This window comes from Oncorhynchus tshawytscha, linkage group LG09 (assembly GCF_018296145.1).
Source record: "Oncorhynchus tshawytscha isolate Ot180627B linkage group LG09, Otsh_v2.0, whole genome shotgun sequence".
NCBI classification, from domain to species: Eukaryota; Metazoa; Chordata; class Actinopteri; order Salmoniformes; family Salmonidae; genus Oncorhynchus; species Oncorhynchus tshawytscha.
Genome location: NC_056437.1, coordinates 34,847,595 through 34,871,316, shown reverse-complemented (window position 1 = coordinate 34,871,316; position 23,722 = coordinate 34,847,595). Strand labels below are relative to the sequence as shown.

Here is a 23,722-nt window from a genome sequence, read left to right as displayed (position 1 = left end):
TGATTTGAATACCTGTAACTACTTAGCACTGATTAATTGGAACACACAATTGGTTTGATGAGCTCATTAAGCCTTGAACTTCATAGACAAGTGCATCCAATCATGAGAAAATGTATTTAAGGTGGCCAATTGCAAGTTGTTGTTCTCTTTGACTCTCCTCTGAATAGTGGCAACATGGTGGCCTCAAAACAACTCTCAAATGACCTGAAAACAAAGATTGTTCAACATTATGGTTAGAGGAAGGCTACAAAAAAGCTGTCAGTGTCCAATGTGAGGAACATAGTGAGGAAATGGAAGACCACAGGCACAGTTCTTGTTAAGGCCAGAAGTGGCAGGCCAAGTAAAATATCGGAGGCAAAAGGCGAAGGTTGGTGAGAACGGTCAAAAACAGCCTACAGAACACCTCCAAAGACCTACAACATCATCTTGCTGCAGATGGTGTCACTGTGCATCGTTTAACAATTCAGCGCACTTTGCACAAGGAGAAGCTGTATGGGAGAGTGATGCGGAAGAAGCCTTTTCTGCACACACGCCACAAACAGAGTCGCTTGAGGTATGCAAACGCACATTTGGACAAGCCAGCTTAATTTTGGAATAAGGTGCTGTGGACTGATGAAACAAAGATTGAGTTATCTGGACATAACAAGGGACGTTATGCATGGCGGCAAAAGAACACAGCGTTCCAAGAAAAACACTTGCTACCCACAGTCAAATTTGGTGGGGGTTCCATCATGCTGTGGGGCTGTGTGGCCAGTGCCGGTACTGGGAATCTTGTTAAAGTTGAGGGTCGCATGGATTCCACTTAATATCAGCAGATTCTTGGGAATAATGTTGACGAATCAGTCACAAAGTTGAAGTTACGCCGGGGCTGGATATTTCAACAAGACAACGACCCAAAACACTGCTCAAAATTTACCCGGGCATTTATGCAGAGGAACAAGTACAATGTTCTGGAATGGCCATCCCAGTCCCCAGACCTGAATATCATTGAGAATCTGTGGGATGATTTGAAGCGGGCTGTCCATGCTCGGCAACCATCAAACCTAACTGAACTGGAGAGGTTTTGTAAGGAGGAATGGTCCAAAATACCTTCACCCAGAATCCAGACACTCATTAGAGGCTATGGGAAGCGTCTAGAGGCTGTTATTTTAGCAAACGGAGGCTCTACTAAATATTGATGTGATTTTTCTATTGGGGTGCCCAAATTTATGCACCTGTATAATTTTGTTTTGATGCATATTGCACATTTTCTGTTAATCCAATAAACTTCATTTCACTACTGAAATATTACTGTGTCCATCAGTTATTTGATAGATCAAAATGAAATTGCTGATCCAAACACCCAATTATTTGTAAATGGAAATCATGGAAATTGTCAGGGGTGCCCAAACTTTTTCATACGACTGTAATAGTCTCATCATGCAGCCTTACAATGTATTAAAAATCAAAACATTTAGCCCAACGTTTGTAGAACAACTAAAGTTACATAAATAACTCTAAATTAAGCATTTAGGAGTACCTATTTCTTTGTTAACAACTCAACACAGATTAGCCGCATGTGCGCATTCCCTCAAATCGCTTGGAGAAAATAGTTATATTTTATTAGTTTTTAAAAATGGCTTGTAGGCGTGTGGAAGCCAGGAGATGCCAAATGTCTTTGTTAATTAATGGTAAATTTCTGTGAGACCGACAGTGATTTGTTTGAGAATCACCAGCTGACAAAATGAGTTACCGCCACAGCCCTAATCATGGCTAGATTGAATCTAATTTCACTGTGATTGGTGAGTCAACATGCAATAATACCTGCATACTGTCAATCACAGATGTATGATTTGCATTTAGATGAACAAAATCAGATGAACTGTTCCTCCATTTGCAAAACAAATGTTTAAAATACTTCAGGTCAGTATGATCAATGATCATGCCTAAATACATTGATATGCATGATGTGTGTGTGAGTTGTACAGTAGTAGACCGAGCTGCATAAACTGTTAACATCCGTCTCTCTCCCTCTACTTCACAATATGTAGACCTTTTCAACTACTAAAAACCGACTTTAATATATATTTTTATACATTTTCCATTAGCATTGCTAGCTTCATTAAAAACTGTTAACTTATTTGGGATGTCATTGGTTTTATCTATTTGTTAGAGTGCCTATACATGAGGCCAACTTTACCATATCTTCATGGAGGTATACTTGCAATCCCAGTCTCATTAATTTGTGTAAATAATATCTCCTATCTTTAAAAATGCAAAATTCAAATACAAAATAAATTGCTTAGCTTATATTTCTTCTGTGGCTGGATGAAATAGCAAACATGATGGGAATTCAGCGAACACATTACTTCATCTTTGTTACTAATCAAATCAAATTTATTTATATAGCCCTTCTTAGATCAGCTGATATCTCAAAGTTCTGTACAGAAACCCAGCCTAAAACCCCAAACAGCAAGCAATGCAGGTGTAGAAGCACTCCCTGAAGAAACAGTAACATCCATACTGTAGTTTGGCAGATGTAATAGATTTCGTTCTCAGTGTGTGCACCCTTATGCTCACTGAAATCTATGCCCACTGTGGAGAATAGCATCTCCCAATGGGCGACATGGCGTGGAAAGAGACCACTGCGCCACTCGGGAGGCCAAGGCACTGCATTGCAGTGACACTAGAGATTCTGGGTTCGAGTCCAGGCTCTGTTGCAGCCGGCCGGCCGGCTTATGTGTTCTGACCATTGCCTCATGAGTCATCCTTTGCAGATCAATTTGCTGTGTAGGCCCACTGCAGAAGTTACTGCTGCAGAGGAAATGTCTGTTGGTGCGATGTCTCTCTCCCATCACTAGGTGGAGATGGAGCTGTACCACTGGCCTGTACTGAACCATAGTACATGAGGAAGGAATCCTGTCACAATGATAGAGATATGACTGCAAGCTACTCTGTTGGAACAACTGACAATGTTGTTCTACTTCATGCTGAAGAGAGATTCCAGGTGTATAAAATAAGTCAGTTAGACTAAAAGCGGTCGCTCCTTAGTTGACAATACAGTGTGACGTAACACTACAAACCACACCCCAGGTCTCAGCTTTTTTTCCATAAACTTTTTTACACACATTCCATTTTCAGTCAGCCTTAGGCCTTCGTGGAAGATAGAGGTCAGGACGGGTTCAGCTCTGTCCCTGCCGAGAGCCCAGTGTGTAAGGATTGAGAGACACACCTGTGCACACACAGTGCTCCTAATCTACTGTCACTAATACCACCACTGACATTAGTACGTTACCCCTTGGGCCCTGCTCACTGAGGACGTATTCCCAACAGCTGGGTTAGTGTATTACCATTCAGACAGTCATTAAGCGAGTGTTCACACTTGCACTTTCTTAAGTGGGCTAGCACCAACCTTAGCCAAGGACTAGCTGGCCCTGCTCTGGAGCAGGGTTAGCACAGACTTTTCAGGGCTAGCCCCAGAAACACAGTCCCAAAATAGCCAGTGTGAAACAAGGTCAAGAACAACACATAGAACTTTCACTGTCCAATCACAAAAGCTGCACTTTTGCTTATTTTGCATATGCTTGTGATGCCTGTGACACGTTCTGCAGCTACATTTTAACTACTTCATCTTTTCTTCTGAAAACAAAAAACTAACTTTCGTAACTTTTCTTTTGACATTTAATTCGATATTACAATCAATAATAATAATAATAATAGTAATAATATTGCATGATTTTTGCCTGGATCAGAAAAGTTTGTCTCATCCGTGGACAGCATTCTACGTACAGGGGCGAGATAACGTTTCAAAAAGTGAAACATAGTTTCCGATGTCAGACAGCAAGGTTTACAAACAATCACTCTTGGAAACAAAATGCTAGATTAGAAGCAAGGAAATAATATCTTAATAAATTATTTACTTATAACATTGGTTGTGTCGCCGCGATAGATTGTTGGTCGCATGCTGTGTTTGTTCGTTAGCTCAGGGCTTTGGAATACAAGTGTGAATCCTTAGCCCATGGCTAAAGCTCAGCCCAGGGTTAACAAATGCTTGTGTGAACACAGGATAAGCTAGCCCAGGGACAGTCTTAGCCTGGGGCTAAGAACCATGCAGTGTCAAAAGGCCTATGTCTCAGAGAGAGGACAGCAGATTGTAGCTTAGTGCTAATAGCGACCGATGTCATTCCGAGGATGTGAATGAATGCAGCACCTGCAGTGTTACTGTGAAGATAGAATTCTAGTGGTTAATTACATGGGCATACAGGAAGTAGGCACAATATTACCAAAGACAGTAATTTGTACCATCAGTGGGTAGTGGAGGACTTCATTTCCCACAAAGCATTGTGGCTTTCTTCTCAAACTGTGTTTTGAAGTGCAGTTGTGAGCAATGTTCCCTCTAAACTGCATGCGGACACACAGTACCCCGAGACTGTTGCGCAGCTCTCTGGGGCTGCTGTGCAGAAGAAATATCAGCCCACAGAGAGATGCACAAGATTGAACTTCACTCAACTTTCTAGAGCAGTGGTCACCAACCGGTCAATATCCAAGGCATTCCTAGTGGATCGCCAAACATTTCTGTAAAAAACCCAATGATAAAGCCTTGTTCCTATTTTTTGTTGTTGTCTCGGCTGATGTTGGTAGGTGCACCCAATTCAGCTGCCCTGCGCCTTCTCAGAGGGCCAAGAGATAAAAATCAAGTGCACCATAGGTCTACCGATGGCCAATCGGATGGCTCAGATTACCATGTCTTCCATAATTTAGCACACATAAAATAAAGCTACAGAAAAGTTGATACTGTGAGATTTCAAAACATGTTAAAAAAATTACTACAGAGACTCAACAAATACAGTAAAGAGCTGCTGTTTTATGAGTAAGTTCATGTTTAAGTTGTTACTTTGTATTCAACGCTTTCATAACCCATAAAATGTGTGTTCTTCCTATTTCCACTCAGCACTACAATAAGCACTGCAGCAGTAATGAATCAGTAGGAAAGTGCATCTATGTGCTTGCGTTGCTGTTATTAGAGGCTTGGGTTTTTCTAATATCGAGGAATATTTCACTTTCTCTGTTCATAGGAATAACATGAATTTGTGTACAAGGCAGAAATAATGTGGTGTGACTTGAGTTTCGCCATCAGTTGAGATAAAATCAAGAGCTGCATGTAGCCACATGTGCGCATGTTGTTCATATCCTTTGCTAGTTATTGAGTTATTAGCCCAGTTATAGATCATTTGTAGTCAGCAATAGTGATTGCTTCCTACAAAAAGCACAAAACGTGTACATTTCTCGACATCTTTGAATAGTGAGTCAGGTAGAGCTGTTTTTGTCCTAAAGGGGCAGTGTTGTATTTTGAGAGAGGCTTGGATGAGCTAAGTAGCCAACAGGTAGCATAATGTGTCAGATTTTCTGTAATAATGGTATGGGAATAATAATGCATTTTATTGGTGGTTTTTTGCTTCAAACAACACACCAACATTTCCAGTCACCTCATTCTCTGAAGGACAAGTGGATAAACAGATTAATGTCAATGCCCTGCATATTTAATTTTTTTAAGTCTCATGGAATCTAGGCCTACATTGAACACCACACATTGGCTGCTACTGTAGGCTGAATAATATAACTCCTATTTCCATGTTAAATTCTTATGGGATGCATTTTCTCCATCGTTTTTTTATGTGAGTCCACTGTGGTAGGCCTACATTATGATCAAATAGCCACTCTAGCCTAATTGGCCACTTAAAACTACAATTTAAAGTAGTTACAGCCTCAGTGTTCACAGTAAACACACACTAGAAGTTGCACAGATGTTTCACAACGTTCAAGTTTGCGCTCAGCAGAAAAATATTAGAGGGAACATTGGTTGTGACCACAATGAATTACAGTAGGAATAAGAAGTGTTTGCAGCAAAAGCACTGACAGGAGTAAGAAGTAACCCGGCCCCAGACCTTGCAAGCCGGAGTTGTGCACCTCTGCAATACTGTCCTTTACGCCAGTGTATGTGTTAGGGGTGAAACGCTACGTGTATTCGTATTGAACCGCTCAGTACAGGGTCCACGGTTCGGTACGCACTGCGAACCGAATAATACATTAATCATATATTATAGCTAGGAAAATATATATATACATATTTCATTGTAAAAAAATGATGATTGCATAAACCACTGGCGTATAGATTGACGTTGGAAAAATATCAAAATATTTTTTTATTTTATGGAGTTGTTTTGTCTCGTAGCTGTATGCAGCTCTGCTCATTAGTTATTTCACTCCAGCGAGAACAGAGCTGAGAGACCGTCGTAGCAGCAATTAATATAAACTCACCCCATTCCATACAAATGTGCGCAACCGCAACATTCAAACGAGGCTACAAAGAAAACTAATGGGACTGTAGTGACTGTGTTGACTTCAAAACCGGGGGTGTGAACTAGGTTTCTATTCAAGTGTTGATCAACATGGTAATGGCTCTATAGTCTTGGAGAAACGGACCCTCCGTTACATCTAGACGTGTCATGTCGTAACATACAGCACGCATAAAGCAACTATTTCTGTCTTACAATCTCTCTCTACCAGGTGTGGCACTCCTCTCATCCTTTAAAAACAAGAAATGGACAGTGACGGGGGTAAGGGGGAATACCAAGTCATTTTTTGCGTCATCATTGCATGTGATCATCATTCTCAAAGCCGCTGTTTACTTCTAAGATCACTTTAGCACCTGCCTAAAAAAATCGATTCAAAGTCGACACAAACACATTATATAAACTCTTCATAGTGTTTTATTTAAATTTTTGAGGCGATAAGGTGATAAGTTGGACAGATCGAGTGAAAAAAAGCTATTTTCCCACACTGATCTCTCCTTCTCACTATCACGCATTAGTTTCGCTTCCCCACCCGCCATTTTTAAAAAGACCAGACTGGACTCATTGCCTGCTTGAATTATGCAGAAACGGCCAGTGTTTAGGTCATGTAATTGATTCTGTTGGAAAGGGGAGAAATTGTGCTTTACAATGGTATTGACATTACAGTTGATCTGGAAGTATTAAGTTTTTGGGGCACTAAAATAAGGGCAATTGTACGGACCAAGGCGATGTACGAGTTTACGTTAGCTTATGAAGGATTTGGAAGTTAGCTAAATGCAAAGGAGCAACGTGGCGAGCCAGAACTAGAAGACGCCCCAGTATCATTCAGGTCTGCCGTCTGGCAACATTTCGGTTTCCCTGTAAACTATAGCGGGGATTACCAACGAGTGGTGGATAAAACTTCTACAACATGTAGGCTCTGTTCATTACCGATAGACTATTAGAGTGGTGGATAAAACTTCTACAACATGTAGGCTCTGTTCATTACCGATAGACTATTAGAGTGGTGGATAAAACTTCTACAACATGTAGGCTCTGTTCATTACCGATAGACTATTAGAGTGGTGGATAAAACTTCTACAACATGTAGGCTCTGTTCATTACCGATAGACTATTAGAGTGGCGGATAAAACTTCTACAACATGTAGGCTCTGTTCATTACCGATAGCCTATTAGAGTGGTGGATAAAACTTCTACAACATGTAGGCTCTGTTCATTACCGATAGACTATTAGAGTGGCGGATAAAACTTCTACAACATGTAGGCTCTGTTCATTACCGATAGCCTATTAGAGTGGTGGATAAAACTTCAACAACATGTAGGCTCTGTTCATTACCGATAGACTATTAGAGTGGTGGATAAAACTTCTACAACATGTAGGCTCTGTTCATTACCGATAGCCTATTAGAGTGGTGGATAAAACTTCTACAACATGTAGGCTCTGTTCATTACCGATAGCCTATTAGAGTGGTGGATAAAACTTCTACAACATGTAGGCTCTGTTCATTACCGATAGACTATTAGAGTGGTGGATAAAACTTCTACAACATGTAGGCTCTGTTCATTACCGATAGACTATTAGAGTGGTGGATAAAACTTCTACAACATGTAGGCTCTGTTCATTGCCGATAGCCTATTCCAGTGGCAATATGAGTAACAAGACTACTCATTTGCGCCGACATCACCCCAAAGTGCAATTCCGTGGGACCAGGTGAAAAAATGAAACCGCAACCACTTCTCCCCACAGCCTTCATTCAGGCAACCATAATGAGGCCGACTCCGGTAAGGTTAGAGAAAACAACTCAGCGATAGCTAAATTCATAGAGGCAGATATGAGCCCCTTCTCTGTGGTAGAGATGGCGGGGTTCAGATGCATGTTTAAAGTGGCCGATACTATTCCTTACTGTACACATTTTTCCCCAGACATTAATACCTGTCTTATACAAAAAACTTTTAAAAAAGAACAACTTGAGAGCAAGTTGTGAGAAACGCGATCTGTTGCTTTAACAACAAACAGTTGGACATCTAGAGCTACCTTACTGTAAGGCTCATTTCATTACGGCAGAGTGGGAGGTAAACAGCCATGTGTTTCAAACACGTCCCCTTGAGAGGAGTCACACCAGTGTAAACTTGGGGGAGGAGCTAAGGGAAGTAGTTGCAGTGTGGAAGTTGGAGAGGGATAATGTAGCGATTCCTGTGACCACTGACAACACTAGAAATATTGCAAATGCAGTTGCACTAGCTGAATTGGGGCCACAGATAAGATGCTTTGCTCTCGTTATTAATCTAGCATTTCAAAAAGCAATGACAGTGAATCCAATCTCTCACCTCATAGGACAGATCAGGAAAGTGGTATCTTTCTTTCGTAAAAGCACAACTTCTGCACATGTTTTCAAACAGGAGATGCTGGATCTGCCAAACCACAAACTAATCCAAGATGTCCCTACTAGATGGAAATCAAGCCATGACATGGTTGAGAGGTACCTTGAGCAGAAAGTTGAGCTGTATTCTACACTGACTGAACAAGCTGTGAGGAAGAATGTCAAAGATATTGTGACTTAGTCTGAAAATGACAAACAAGCAGAGGAAGTTATCAAAGTGTGCAAACCTCTCAAAACAGTCACAACACTGAAATGCACAGAGCATTCCATCAGTTTCCATGGTCCATGGGGGAACAACGTTTGACAAAACAACTTACATACACTAACACAACATTAAACAAAACTATAAACAGACAGACAGTACAACAATTACATATTACATTAAAAACACAAACATCTTGACTAAAAACAGCTGGCCTAAAAACAATTACAGTCTTCTATGATATATACATCGATCAAGTGTTTAAACTCCACCAACGAAACTAGATCACCACATTTTAAAATGTTCAGGAGAGAATTCCAGGAGCACGGTGCTAAGTAACTAAAACTATTTCTACCATGACCTGTTCTAATTTTTGGTACTGTTAGAAGCAAATCAGAATGTGACCGTAATTGGTATTTATTTACTGACCTAACTAAAAAAAGAACAGAGATAAAATGACCAGCCAACAGCGCTGTAGAGATCACAATGTGTTAGACGTTTCTGATTTGATTTGTAATGAACCTGAGGGCTGCATGATACGCTGAGGCCTGCATATATATAACATCACTAAAATCTATATTTAACCAGGTAAGCTAGTTGAGAACAAGTTCTCATTTACAACTGCGACCTGGACAAGCTAAAGCAAAGCAATGCGACACAAACAACACAGAGTTACACATGAAATAAACAAACATACAGGCAATAGTTTATATACAGTTTGTGCAAATGGCATGAGGAGGTAAGGCAATAAACAGGCCATAGTAGCAAAGTAATTACAATTTAGCAGATTAACACTGGAGTGATAGATGAGCAGATGGTGTGAAAGTAATGATACTGGTGTGCAAAAGAGCAGCAAAGTAAATAAAAACAATATGGGGATGAGGTAGGTAGATTGGGTGGGCTATTTACAGACTATGAACAGCTGCAGCGATTTTTGTAACTCTTTCCAGTCACTGGCAGCAGAGAACTGGACGTAAAGGCGGCCAAAGGAAGTGTTGGCTTTGCGGATGACCAGTGAGATATACCTGCTGGAGCGTGTGCTACAGGTGGGTGCTGTTATCGTGACCAGTGAGCTGAGATAAGGCGGAGCTTTACCTAGCATAGACATATAGATGACATGGAGCCAGTGGGTCTGGCGACGAATATGTAGCGAGGGCAAGCCGACTGGAGCATACAGTTCGCAGTGGTGGGTAGTATAAGGCGCTTTGGTAACAAAACAGATGGCACTGTGAAAGACTAAATCCAATTTGCTGAGTAGAGTATTGGAAGCTATTTTGTAGATGACATCGGGAGGATAGTCAGTTTTACTACGGTAAGTTTGGCGGCGTGAGTGAAGGAGGCTTTGTTGCAAAACAGAAAGCCGATTCTAGATTTGATTTTGGATTGGAGATGTTTGATATGAGTCTGGAAGGAGAGTTTACAGTCTAGCCAGACACCTAGGTATTTGTACTTGTCCACGTATTCTAGGTCAGAACCGTCCAGAGTAGTGATGCTAGTCGGGTGGGCGGGTGCGGGCAGCGATCGGTTGAAAAGCATGCATTTGGTTTTGCTAGCGTTTAAGAGCAGTTGGAGGCCACAGAAGGAGTGTTGTTTGGCATTGAACCTCGTTTGGAGGTTTGTTAACACAGTGTCCAAAGTAGGGCCAGATGTATACAGAATGGTGTCGACTGCGTAGAGGTGGATCAGGGAATCACCCGCAGCAAGAGCGACATCGTTGATATATACAGTGCCTTGCGAAAGTATTCGGCCCCCTTGAACTTTGTGACCTTTTGCCACATTTCAGGCTTCAAACAAAGATATAAAACTGTATTTTTTTTGTGAAGAATCAACAACAAGTGGGACACAATCATGAAGTGGAACGACATTTATTGGATATTTTAAACTTTTTTAACAAATCAAAAACTGAAAAATTGGGCGTGCAAAATTATTCAGCCCCCTTAAGTTAATACTTTGTAGCGCCACCTTTTGCTGCTATTACAGCTGTAAGTCGCTTGGGGTATGTCTCTATCAGTTTTGCACATCGAGAGACTGAAATTTTTTCCCATTCCTCCTTGCAAAACTGCTCGAGCTTAGTGAGGTTGGATGGAGAGCATTTGTGAAAAGCAGTTTTCAGTTCTTTCCACAGATTCTCGATTGGATTCAGGTCTGGACTTTGACTTGGCCATTCTAACACCTGGATATGTTTATTTTTGAACCATTCCATTGTAGATTTTGCTTTATGTTTTGGATCATTGTCTTGTTGGAAGACAAATCTCCGTCCCAGTCTCAGGTCTTTTGCAGACTCCATCAGGTTCTCTTCCAGAATGGTCCTGTATTTGGCTCCATCCATCTTCCCATCAATTTTAACCATCTTCCCTGTCCCTGCTGAAGAAAAGCAGGCCCAAACCATGATGCTGCCACCACCATGTTTGACAGTGGGGATGGTGTGTTCAGGGTGATGAGCTGTGTTGCTTTTACGACAAACATAACGTTTTGCATTGTTGCCAAAAAGTTCAATTTTGGTTTCATCTGACCAGAGCACCTTCTTCCACATGTTTGGTGTGTCTCCCAGGTGGCTTGTGGCAAACTTTAAACGACACTTTTTATGGATATCTTTAAGAAATGGCTTTCTTCTTGCCACTCTTCCATAAAGGCCAGATTTGTGCAATATACGACTGATTGTTGTCCTATGGACAGAGTCTCCCACCTCAGCTGTAGATCTCTGCAGTTCATCCAGAGTGATCATGGGCCTCTTGGCTGCATCTCTGATCAGTCTTCTCCTTGTATGAGCTGAAAGTTTAGAGGGACGGCCAGGTCTTGGTAGATTTGCAGTGGTCTGATACTCCTTCCATTTCAATATTATCGCTTGCACAGTGCTCCTTGGGATGTTTAAAGCTTGGGAAATGTTTTTTTATCCAAATCCGACTTTAAACTTCTTCACAACAGCATCTCGGACCTGCCTGGTGTGTTCCTTGTTCTTCATGATGCTCTCTGCGCTTTTAACGGACCTCTGAGACTATCACAGTGCAGGTGCATTTATACAGAGACTTGATTACACACAGGTGGATTGTATTTATCATCATTAGTCATTTAGGTCAACATTGGATCATTCAGAGATCCTTATTGAACTTCTGGAGAGAGTTTGCTGCACTGAAAGTAAAGGGGCTGAATAATTTTGCACGCCCAATTTTTCAGTTTTTGATTTGTTAAAAAAGTTTGAAATATCCAATAAATGTCGTTCCACTTCATGATTGTGTCCCACTTGTTGTTGATTCTTCACAAAAAAATACAGTTTTATATCTTTATGTTTGAAGCCTGAAATGTGGCAAAAGGTCGCAAAGTTCAAGGGGGCCGAATACTTTCGCAAGGCACTGTACAGAGAAAAGAGTCGGCCCGAGAATTGAACCCTGTGGTAACCCCATAGAGACTGCCAGAGGTCCGGACAACAGGCCCTCCGATTTGACACACTGAACTCTATCTCCGAAGTAGTTGGTGAACAAGGCGAGGTAGTCATTTGAGAAACCAAGGCTATTGAGTCTGCCGATAAGAATACGGTGATTGACAGAGTCGAAAGCCGTGGCCAGATCGATGAAGACGGCTGCACAGTACTGTCTTTTACCGATGGCGGTTATGATATGGTTTAGTACCTTGAGCGTGGCTGAGGTGCACCCGTGTCCAGCTCGGAAACCGGAATGCACAGCGAAGAATTGATGGGATTCGAAATGGTCAGTGATCTGTTTATTAACTTGGCTTTCAAAGACTTTAGAAAGGCAGGGCAGGATGGATATAGGTCAAAAACAGTTTGGGTCGAGAGTGTCACACCATTTGAAGAGGGGATGACTACGGCAGCTTTCCAATCTTTAGGGATCTCAGATGAAACGAAAGAGAGGTTGAACAGACTGGTAATAGGGGTTGCAACAATGGCGGCGGATAATTTTAGAAAGAGTCCAGATTGTCTAGCCCAGCTGATTTGTACAGGTCCAGGTTTTGCAGCTCTTTCAGAACATCTGTGATCTGGATTTGGGTGAAGGAGACGCTGGGGAGCGGGCAAGTAGTTGCGGAGCTGTTGGCCGGGGTAGCCAGGAGGAAAGCGTGGCCAGCCGTAGAGAAATGCTTGTTGAAATTTTCGATTATCATGAATTTATCGGTGGTGACCGTGTCGCCTAGCCTCAGTGCAGTGGGCAGCTGAGAGGTGCTCTTGTTTTCCATGGACTTTACAGTGTCACAAAACTTTTTGGAGTTAGAGCTACAGGATGCACATTTCTGTTTGAAAAAGCTAACCTTTCACTTTCCTAACTGACTGTGTGTATTGGTTCCTGACTTCCCTGAACAGTTGCATATGGCGGGGACTATTCAATGCTATTGCAGTCCGCCACATGATGTTTTTGTGCTGGTCGAGGTCAGTAAGGTATGGAGTGAACCAAGGGCTATATCTGTTCTTAGTTCTACATATTTTGAAAGGGGCATGCATATTTAAGATGGTGAGGAAATTATTTTTAAAGAACGACCAGGCATCCTCAACTGGCGGGATGAGGTCAATATCCTTCCAGGATACCTGGGCCAGGTCGATTAGAAAGGCCTGCTCGCAGAAGTGTTTTAGGGAGCGTTTGACAGTGATGAGGGGTGGTCGTTTGACCGCGGACCCATAGCGGATGCAGGCAATGAGGCAGTGATCGCTGAGATCCTGATTGAAAACAGTGGAGGTGTATTTGGAGGGCAAGTTAGTCAGGATAATATCTGAGGGTACCCATGTTTACGGATTTAAGGCGGCCAAAGGAGGTGAACTAATGGAATTACGTCTGCGGAACAGTCGTGGTGGTACCGCGGGGCGCCATGTCGACGAAGGGACCGGGCCAGATGGCGAAAGAGGTATTGTAGTTGTGGAAATTTAGTTTGCTAGCTGGGAAAGGCGCCTGGCTCAGGGCTAGCTTCGTGGCTGGGTCCCTCAGTGGCAGCTAGCTAGCTGTGAGGATCAATGGTCCAGGGTTTACGGCAGAAATCTGGCGTTGTAGTGGAGAAAAACAGTCAGAGGCTGGCAGGTATTATCCAGGCTAAAAAAACGTCTGGTGCCTGAGCAGAGGGTATAGGCCGCGAGAAGTGGCTAACAATGACTAAATAGCTATTAACTTAGATAATTAGCTGGCTACCTTTTGATTAAAGTTTTGGCTATAGGGTCTAAAACAATAACAGATTCGTGTCACATTGAGTGAGGCGGGTTACCGGAAGGTATATTTAATTTTAAAATGGCAAAAGAGATTGAAAAATAAATTGGAATATATACAAAAAATACAAAAAATAAACAAGAGGACAACAAACCAAGTCTGCACTGCTACGCCATCTTCATCTGAATTAGATGAACCCGCAGTAAGGGGTGTCATGACTGCTATCAGAGTTAACCTGGAGCCTAGATATGCTGGCCCCGGTGTCAAAGACTTCTTACACAAGAGCACTGCTTTGGACTCCCGGCTCAAGTCCCTACTGCACCTGGATGCTGCTGCTCGTCTGAGTCTACAATGAAATCACAGCAGAGATTGTGACCAATATACAACAGATATTTTATTTATTTTGTTAAATGTGACATTTATTAATTAGTGATTTAACAATAAACTATAAAGCAATAATTGTAATTGTCATAATAGTGTCTGGGGAGTTGTTCACGACACAGGAGCAGTGAACCAAGTCAAAGGTCAAGGTCATAGAGGAGGTGGTGACCTCATACAGGGAAGTGGACTGTATTCCCCAGATGCTGATCGACTTACAAGACCAAAGAGTTAATATAACCTCATGTTGCCATGTTAGCAAGGCACTACCTGGCTGTGCCTGGTACCTCTGTCCCTAGCGAGAGGCTATTCTCCACAGCAGCTGACATTGCCACAGCAAGCCGATCTGTGCTCACTGCAGATAGACTAATCTTCTTAAAGAAAAACTTGAAAAAAAATAAACATTTTTATCAGATTTTCAAGTAACCAGTCTTAAGTGGTCCTATTTTGTTTAAGGCACTGCTATGTGACTTAATTTGGATATATGCTGCTGGACTATGCACTCTTGTTGAAATTCTGTTTTAATTGACTATTTTATTTTCCGTTTTAAATTACTATTATATTTCATGTTATAAGACAGACACTGCTGTTTTTTGTTGTCCCTTTGTTTCCATCTGCTCCTGGGAATTCAAGCTACCCATGTTTACTATTATAATACATGGAAAATACCGAACTGTGACACCACCGTATCGTACTGTGAGTTTTGTCAACTCTTTCACGCCTAGTGTCTGTGCGTAAACGCATGTGTGTATGGGACTCACCCCGGGCAGCAGGTCCTCTGGTGGGACAGGGGAGATGGCATCTCCATCAGGGCCGCATGCACACAGGCTGGGGGAGATGGTGGGGGACTCGTCTATGAAGGGCATGGTCTCTGAACCGTCCTGACTCTTATGATCCTCTGCTGCATCACCGTCATACCCGTCTGTGTTATAGTTGAAATCTGAAGGAGAGAGAGAAGGGTTAGGATACAGTGCATAAAGAATGATGGGAAACACAGACCCATGTTGAAGAGAGAGAGTAAGATGGAGAGGGTGGGTCGAGAGGGTGGGGGGAGCGAGAGAGAGGGTGGGGTAGAGAGGCGGTGGACAATGAGAGTGCGAGAGGGAGAGAGAGCGAGAAGGGAACTAATGTGGGAAATGTGTAGGCTGGACATTCTGGACAAGATAGATTGAACCTGCCCCACAACAAGCTGGACACAGCTGAATGAATACTGTAGTGCAAAAACTAATATGTTATCCAGGGCTATAGGCTACTACAGAATAACTACTACAATACAGAGCAGCCGTGGCATTACTAGATAATGCCATTACTGAGGATACTTGAATAAGCACAAAAGCACATACAGTACCAGTCAAAGGTTTTAGCACACCTACTCATTCAAGGGTTTTTACTATTTTCGACATTGTAGAATAATAGTGAAGACATCAAAACCATGAAATAACACATATGGAATCATGTAGGAAGCAAAAAGTGTTGACATTCTTCAAAGTAGCCACCCTTTGCACTGATGACAGCTTTGCACACTCTTGGCATTCTCTCAACAAGCTTCATGAGGTAGTTACCTGGAATTTATTTCAATTAATAGGTAGGTGTGCCTTGTTAAAAGTTCAATTGTGGAATTTCTTTCCTTCTCAATGCATTTGAGCCAATCTGTTTTGTTGTGACAAGGTCGGGGTGATATACAGAATATACTGTAGCCCTATTTTGCAAAAGACCACGTCCATATTATGGCAAGAACAGCTAAATAAGCAAAGAGAAATGACAGTCCATCATTACTTTAAGACATGAAGGTCAGTCAATCCAGAAAAGGTCAAGGACATTGAAAGTTTCTTCAAGTGCAGTCACAAAAACCATCAAGCGCTATGATGAAATTGTCTCTCATGAGGACCGCCACAGGAAAGGAAGAACCAGAGTTACCTCTGCTGCAGAGGATAAGTTCATTTGGGTTACCAGCCTCAGAAATTGCAGCATGAATCAATGCTTCAGAAAGTTCAAGTAACAGACACATCAACTGTTCAGAGGAGACTGTGTAAAACCACTACTAAAGGACACCAATAATAAGAAGAGACTTGCTTGTGCCAAGAAACACGAGCAATGGACATTAGACTGGTGGAAATCTGTCCTTTGGTCTGATGTGTCCAAATTTGAGATTTTTGGTACCAACAGCCGTGTCTTCGTGAGACGCAGAGTAGGTGAACGGATGATCCCCGCATGTGTGGTTCCCACCATGAAGCATGGAGGAGGTGGTGTGATGGTGCTTTGCTGGTGACACTGTCAGTGATTTATTTAGAATTCAAGGCACACACAACCAGGACCGCTAAAACAGCATTCTGCAGCGATATGCCATCCCATCTGGTTTGCACTTAGTGCACTTAGGGCTATTTGACCAAGAAGGAGAGCGATGGAGTGCTGCATCAGATGACCTAGCCTCCACAATCACCCAACCTCAACCCAATTGAGATGGTTTGGGATGAGTTGGACTGCAGAGTGAAGGAAAAGCATTCCAGGTGAAGCTGGTTGAGAGAATGCCAAGAGTGTGCAAAGCTGCCATCAAGGCAAAAGGTGGCTACTTTGAAGAATCTCATATAAAATATATTTTGATTTGTTTAACACTTTTTTGGTTAATACATGATTCCATGTGTTATTTCATAGTTTTGATGTCATCGCTATTATTCTACAATATAGAAAATAGTCAAAATAAAGAAAAGCCCTTGAATGAGTAGGTGTGTCCAAACTTTTGACTGGTACTGTACATAACCAATGTACTGTTTTGTAAGATGTAACTAAGACAAAATGAAACAGACTGTGGGTATTGGGTGCCTACAATACCCACTGTAGTGTTCATAGGTCGCAAGCCCATAGTAAGTCAATAGAGCTAACTGGCTAGCTACTACTGTTATCTTCTTGATGCACCCATCCCATTAGCGGGATCATTTTCGTCAACATCCGCTGAATTGCAGAGCGCCAAATTCAAATTAAATTACTAAAAATATTTAATTTTCATGAAATCACAAGTGCCATATAGCAAAACACAGTTTAGCTTGTTGTTAATCCACCTGGCGTGTCAGATTTCAAAAAAGCTTTTCGGCAAAAGCATACCAAGCGTTTATGTAAGGACATCTCTCTCAGTAGACAAAACATTACAAACAGCTAGCAGCCAAGTAGATTGGTCACGAAACTCAGAAAAGCAATAAATTAAATTGCTTACTTCTGATGATCTTCAGATGTTTGCACTCAAGAGACTCCCAGTTACACAATAAATGTTCCTTTTGTGCCATAAAGATTATTTTTATATCCAAAATACCTCCATTTGGTTGGCGCGTTATGTTCAGAGATCCACAGGCTCCAGCGGTCATGACCGGCCAGACGAGAATTCCAAATAGTATCCGTAAAGTTCGTAGAAACATGTCAAACGTTTTTTTATAATCAAACCTCAGGTTGTTTTTACAATATATAATTGATAATATTTCAACCGGGACTGTAGCTTCTTCAATAGGAGAGAAAGAGAAAATGTCTGCTCCAAACTGTTGCGCATGCAAAATGCTGCTGCACCCAGCCATACAATGACGCGATGTGATCTTTCAAAATAAAAGCCTGAAACTATGTCTAAAGACTGTTCACAACATGTGGAAGCCATAGGAAAAGGAATCTGGTTGATATCCCTTTAAATGGAGCAAAGGCAGGCAATGGAACAGAGAGCTTTCAGGAAAAACAGCACTTCCGGGTTGGATTTTCCTCAGGTTTTCGCCTGCAATATCAGTTATGTTGTACTAAGAGATAATATTTTGACAGTTTTGGAAACTTTAGAGTGTTTTCTATCCTAATTTGACAATTACATGCATATTCTAGATTCTGGGCCTGAGAAATAGGCAGTTTCATTTGGGTACATTTTTCATACAAACATCAAAATACTGCCCCCTACACTCAACAGGTTATCTAGCCAAATAATTGTTAGCTAGCTACCCACAAAGAATTGACATCTACCTTGGATACCATTGGTTTTAGTACATTTTTGCCTGTTATACTATCTAGTTAGCTACATTATTACAATTCACATATAGCTAGCTGATAGTTACAGTATGAAGTAAAACATTTGCCCCTGAACAGACAGTTAACCCACTGTTCTTAGGCCGTCATTGAAAATAAGAATTTGTTCTTAACTGACTTGCCTAGTTAAATAAAGGTAAAATAAAATGTAAACAATTGCTTTCTGTATATCTTGTTTCATCTCTATTGCCATTGTCCTGGCTAGATGGAGGAAGGTTCAGTAAAAGGGTTCGTCCATTCTCAGTCAATATGGCTATGTGGCTCGGAGAATGCACTTGGAGCATGAGAGTGTGGAGCACGGTAGTATGCATATTATGAATGTCTAGGCCCTTCAGCTAGAGACACTCTGGCTAGAAGCCTCTCTCCACAACACACAGTAGTATTGAAAGGATCTAGCTGTGATGACCAAATTGAAAATGAAAGCAGTGTCAGAGAGAATTTGAAATCCTCAGTGGCATATAGGCCTACATAGACAAGAGGCCCAATTTGAACCGGACCCAGAGGGGCGGGACCAACCCATGTGTCAGTCACTGACGTGGTTGACAACACAGCTAATGGACCACCCACCTGTCACTCAACTACTAGGTCCTCCCCATACACCACAAGGGCTTGCCTGTGTTGCCATGCAACGCGTCATGCCATCTGTTGTGCTGGGTGACAAGGGCATGAGAGCCAGCTGACTGAGCACAGGGCTATAGAGCCATTCTAACTGCAACTGGCTTTATATGCTTCTTTAAGCACTGCTTATTCAAAACATAAACCTTCTGTACATGACTGGTAAATTCAGACTCATGTGAAGCCCTATGGACCCCTTTATATTCCAGTGTAAATCTTAATACAGCATCATTGATTTGTAATAAAACGTGAGGCCAGCAGCCTGTCATCATTGCCAGTATTGGCTATTAAAATATTGCCATTGTGGTGTCTGGTAAGTAAAATATGTCAAGGAAAATCACATGACGGGGAGTTTACTTATTTTGTACATAATGTTGCTGCCACCATCTCTTATGACCGAAAATAACTTCTGGACATCAGAACAGAGTTTACTAACCTCGAACTTGAAGAAGCTGTAGACCACACCATCTACCAAGAGAGTTCTCATCTATATTATTCGTAGATGTCTACTTACCACCAAACTGATGCTGGCACTAAGACTGCACTCAAACAACTCTAATAAGACCATAAGCAAACAAGAAAATGCTCCTCCAGAAGCGGCACTCCAAGTTGCCGGGGGACTTTAATGCAGGCAAACTTAAATCAGTTTTACCTCATTTCTACCAGCATGTAACATGTGCAACCAGAGGAAATAAAACTCTTGACCACCATTACTCCACACACAGCTCTTCACCGCCCTCCATTTGGAAAATTCTTAGCATAATTATATCCTCCTGATTCCTTTTTAAAAGTTAAAACTAAAGCAGGAAGTACATGTGACTTGCTCAATACGGAAGTGGTCCGATGACAAGGATGCTACACTACAGGACTGTTTTGCTAGCACAGACTGGAATATGTCCGGAATTCATCCAATGGCATTGAGGAGCATACCACCTCAGTCACCGGCTTCATCAATCGGTGCATCGACGACGTCGTCCCCACAGTGACCGTACGTACTAGAGGTCGGCCTAAGACAATTTTTCAACACCGATACCGATTATTGGAGGACCAAAAAAAGTAAATACCGATTATTGAAGATAGATAGATACGCACTTGTAATAATGACAATTACAACAATATTGAATTAATAATTAACACTTATTTTAACTTAAAATAATACGTAAATAATATCTATTTAGTCTCAAATAAATAAGCATTCAATTTGGTTTAAATAATGCAAAAACAAAGTGTTGGAAAATAAAATAAAAGTGCAATATGTGCCATGTAAAAAAGCTAACGTTTAAGTTCCTTGCTCAGAACACGAGAACATATGGAAGCTGGTGGTTCCTTTTAACATGAGTCTTCAATATTCCCAGTTAAGAAGTTTTAGGCTGTAGTTATTATAGGAATTATGACGCGTCGACTATCTCTCTCTATACCATTTGTATTTCATTTACCTTTGACTATTGGATGTTTTTATAGGCACGTTAGAATTACCAGCCTAATCTCAGGAGCTGTTAGGTTTGAAGTCATAAACAGCGCTGTGCAGCAAGCATTGCTAAAAGCTGCTGGCAAATGCAGTAAAGTGCTGTTTGAATGAATGCTTACGAGCCTGCTGCTGCCTACCACCACTCAGTCAGACTGCTCAATCAAATATCAAATCATAAATTTAATTATAATAATCACAAGAAATACGAGCTTTTGGTCATTAATATTGTCAAAACCCGGAAACTATCATTTCGAAAACAAAACGTTTATTCTTTCAGTGAAATACAGAACCGTTACGTATTTTATCGAACGGGTGGCAACCCTAAGTCTAAATATTGCTGTTACATTGCACAACCTTCAATGTTATGTCATAATTACGTAAAATTCTGGCAAATTAGTAAGTAACGAGCCAAGCTGCCCAGACTGTTGCATATACCCTGACTATGCGTGCAATGAAGGCAAGCGAAGTGACACAATTTTCCTAGTTAATATGGCCTGCTAACATGAATTTCTTTTATCTAAATATGCAGGTTTAAAAAAAAAAAATACTTCTGTGTTAATTTTAAGAAAGGCATTGTTGTTTATGGTTAGGTAAATCTGTGCAACAATTATGCTTTTTTCGCGAATGCGCTTTTGTTAAAGCATCACCCGTTTGGCAAAGTAGGCTGTGATTAGATGAGAAACTAACGGGCACCGCATTAATTATATGCAACGCAGGACAAGCTAGTTAACCTAGTAATATCATCAACCGTGTGTAGTTAACTAGAGATTATGATAAGATATTTAAAAAATCTAAGATAAGTTTATGCTAGCAAGGAACTTAAGGCCAGCATCCCAGAGTCGCCTCTTCACTGTTGACGTTGAGACTGGTGTTTTGAGGGTACTATTTAATGAAGATGCCAGTTGAGGACTTGTGAGGCATCAGTTTCTCAAACTAGACACTCTAATGTACTTCCTCTTTCTGAAGCGTGTAGCATGTAAAATGTGTCTGTCCTCAGCTGCAACACTCACTAAAGAGTTCCAGACTGCAACGTCAGTACAAAGACTGTTCGTCGGGAGCTTTATGAAATGGGTTTCCATAGCCGAGCAGCTGCACTCATGCATAATATCACCTCGAGCAATGCCAAGCGTCGGCTAGAGTGGTGTAAATATCGCCGCCATTGGACTCCGGAGCAGTGGAAAAACGTTCTCTGGAGCAATGAATCACGCTTCACCATCTGACAGTCCAACGGACAAATCTGCGTTTGGCGGATGCCAGGGGACTGCTACCTGCCCCAATGCCATATGCCAACTGTAATGTTTGGTGCAGTTAGAATAATGGTCTGGAGCGGTTTTTTATGGTTCGGGCTAGGCTCCTTAGTTCCAGTGAAGGGACATTTTAATGCTACAACATACAAAGACATTCAAGACGATTCTGTGCTTCCAACTTTGTAGCAACAGTTTGGGGAAGGCCCTTTCCTGTTTCAGCATGACACTGCCCCTGTGCACAAAGCAGGGTCCATACAGAAATTTGTCAAGATCGGTGTGGAAGAACTTGACTAGCCTGCACAGAGCCCTGACCTCAACCCTTTCGAACTCCTTTGGGATGAATTGGAACACAGACTGCGAGCCATGCCTAAATCCCCCAACATCAGTGCCCAAACTCACTTTTAATTTTTTATTTCACCTTTATTTAGCCAGGTAGGCTAGTTGAGAACAAGTTCTCATTTGCAACTGCGACCTGGCCAAGATAAAGCAAAGCAGTGCGACACAAACAACAACACAGAGTTACACATGGAATAAACAAAACACACAGTCAATAATACAGTAGGAAAAAAATGTTCTAATGCTAATGCTCTTGTGGCTGAATGGAAGCAAGTGCCCGCAGCAATGTTCCAAAATCTAGTGGAAAGCCTTCCGGGAAGAGTGGGAGGCTGTTATAGCAGCAAAGGGGGGACCAAGTCCATATTAATAGCCATGATTTTGGAATGAGATTTGAGGTGTCAACATAGGATTATGTACACTGCATGACCAAAACTATCGTTATGTTACGAAGTTACAGTCTAAAGTTATTACATAGCCCAAATGTATTCTCTTTCCTTATATTATCTACAGAGTTAGAGGCCTGCATGCTTGGGAGAGAATCGCCATATCATCAGACAGAGCTACATGAAGATGGAGAATGGATAACAGCCTCAAAGATAAATAGATAGTCAAACATTCCCAACAAACTGTCCCAACATTCCCTGCTCTTCCAGAATTCCCAGTTGGAAGATTCATAGAATAAGCTGAAAATCCAGTCTAACTTGTGGACTGCCACCTCCTACCCATCATGGTGTATTCAGTGGGAGGGGGTTGAGGGGATCTAATACGGGGATTGGGGTGAATGTAGGTCAGCCAGTCAGCCTATGCTCTCTCGCTCTCCTCTATCACGACACTGCCTGCAGCTCTCCAACACACACAAACACGCTGGCCTTTACTGTCGTTCTCCACCGCTCTCCGTTTTTAGGTTTGCCGGTCTGTCTGTGTTTCTATCTGTGTGTTCCCATTTGCATGTTCTTTGCTGTGTGTGTGTTCCTTTGTGTCTGTGTGTGTCTATCCGTGTGTGCTTGTTTGTGTCTGGGCGCGCGCATCTATGTTTCTATCGGTGTGTGGAAGTTTCTGTAGGTGTGTTTAGTGCTGAGCGATTAACTGAAATATCTGTTATTTTTCGGTTTTTAAACTACTCTGTGTTTCATGAGCTGAAAGAAAAGATTCAATTTTCCATTATTTCTCTCAAATTTAGTGCACACATTTGTTTACATCCCTGTTAGTGAGCATTTGATCCTTAGTCAAGACAATCCATCCACCTGACAGTGGGACATATCAAGAGGCTGATTAAGCAGCATGATCGTTACACAGGTGCACCTTGTGCCGGGGACAATAAAAAGCCACTAAAATGTGCGGATTTATTACAACACAATGTCACAGATATCTCAAGTTTTGAGGGAGCATGCAATTGGCCCACCAGAGCTGTTGCCAGAGATTTTAATGTTCATTTCCGTACCATAAGTTGCCGTCATTTTCGAAAATTTGGCAGAACGTCCAACCGGCCATGGGTATGACGTTGTGTGGGCTAGTGGTTTGCTGATGTCAACGTTGTGAACAGAGTGCCCCATGGTGGCGGTGAGGTTTTGGTAT

The 23,722-nt window shown here is 41.8% G+C and overlaps 1 protein-coding gene across 3 annotated transcripts in view; it reads right to left on the bottom strand.

Annotated features, from left to right (window-relative positions):
• The window catches only part of abr (ABR activator of RhoGEF and GTPase), a 244,661-nt gene that overhangs the window by 141,492 nt on the left and 79,447 nt on the right, over positions 1 to 23,722 (bottom strand). For all 3 annotated transcript variants that reach the window (XM_024431737.2, XM_024431738.2, XM_024431739.2), the window contains exon 2: positions 15,196 to 15,374. In XM_024431737.2, the coding sequence (XP_024287505.1) occupies positions 15,196 to 15,374 (179 nt within the window). The remainder of the gene's footprint in view (positions 1 to 15,195; positions 15,375 to 23,722) is intronic.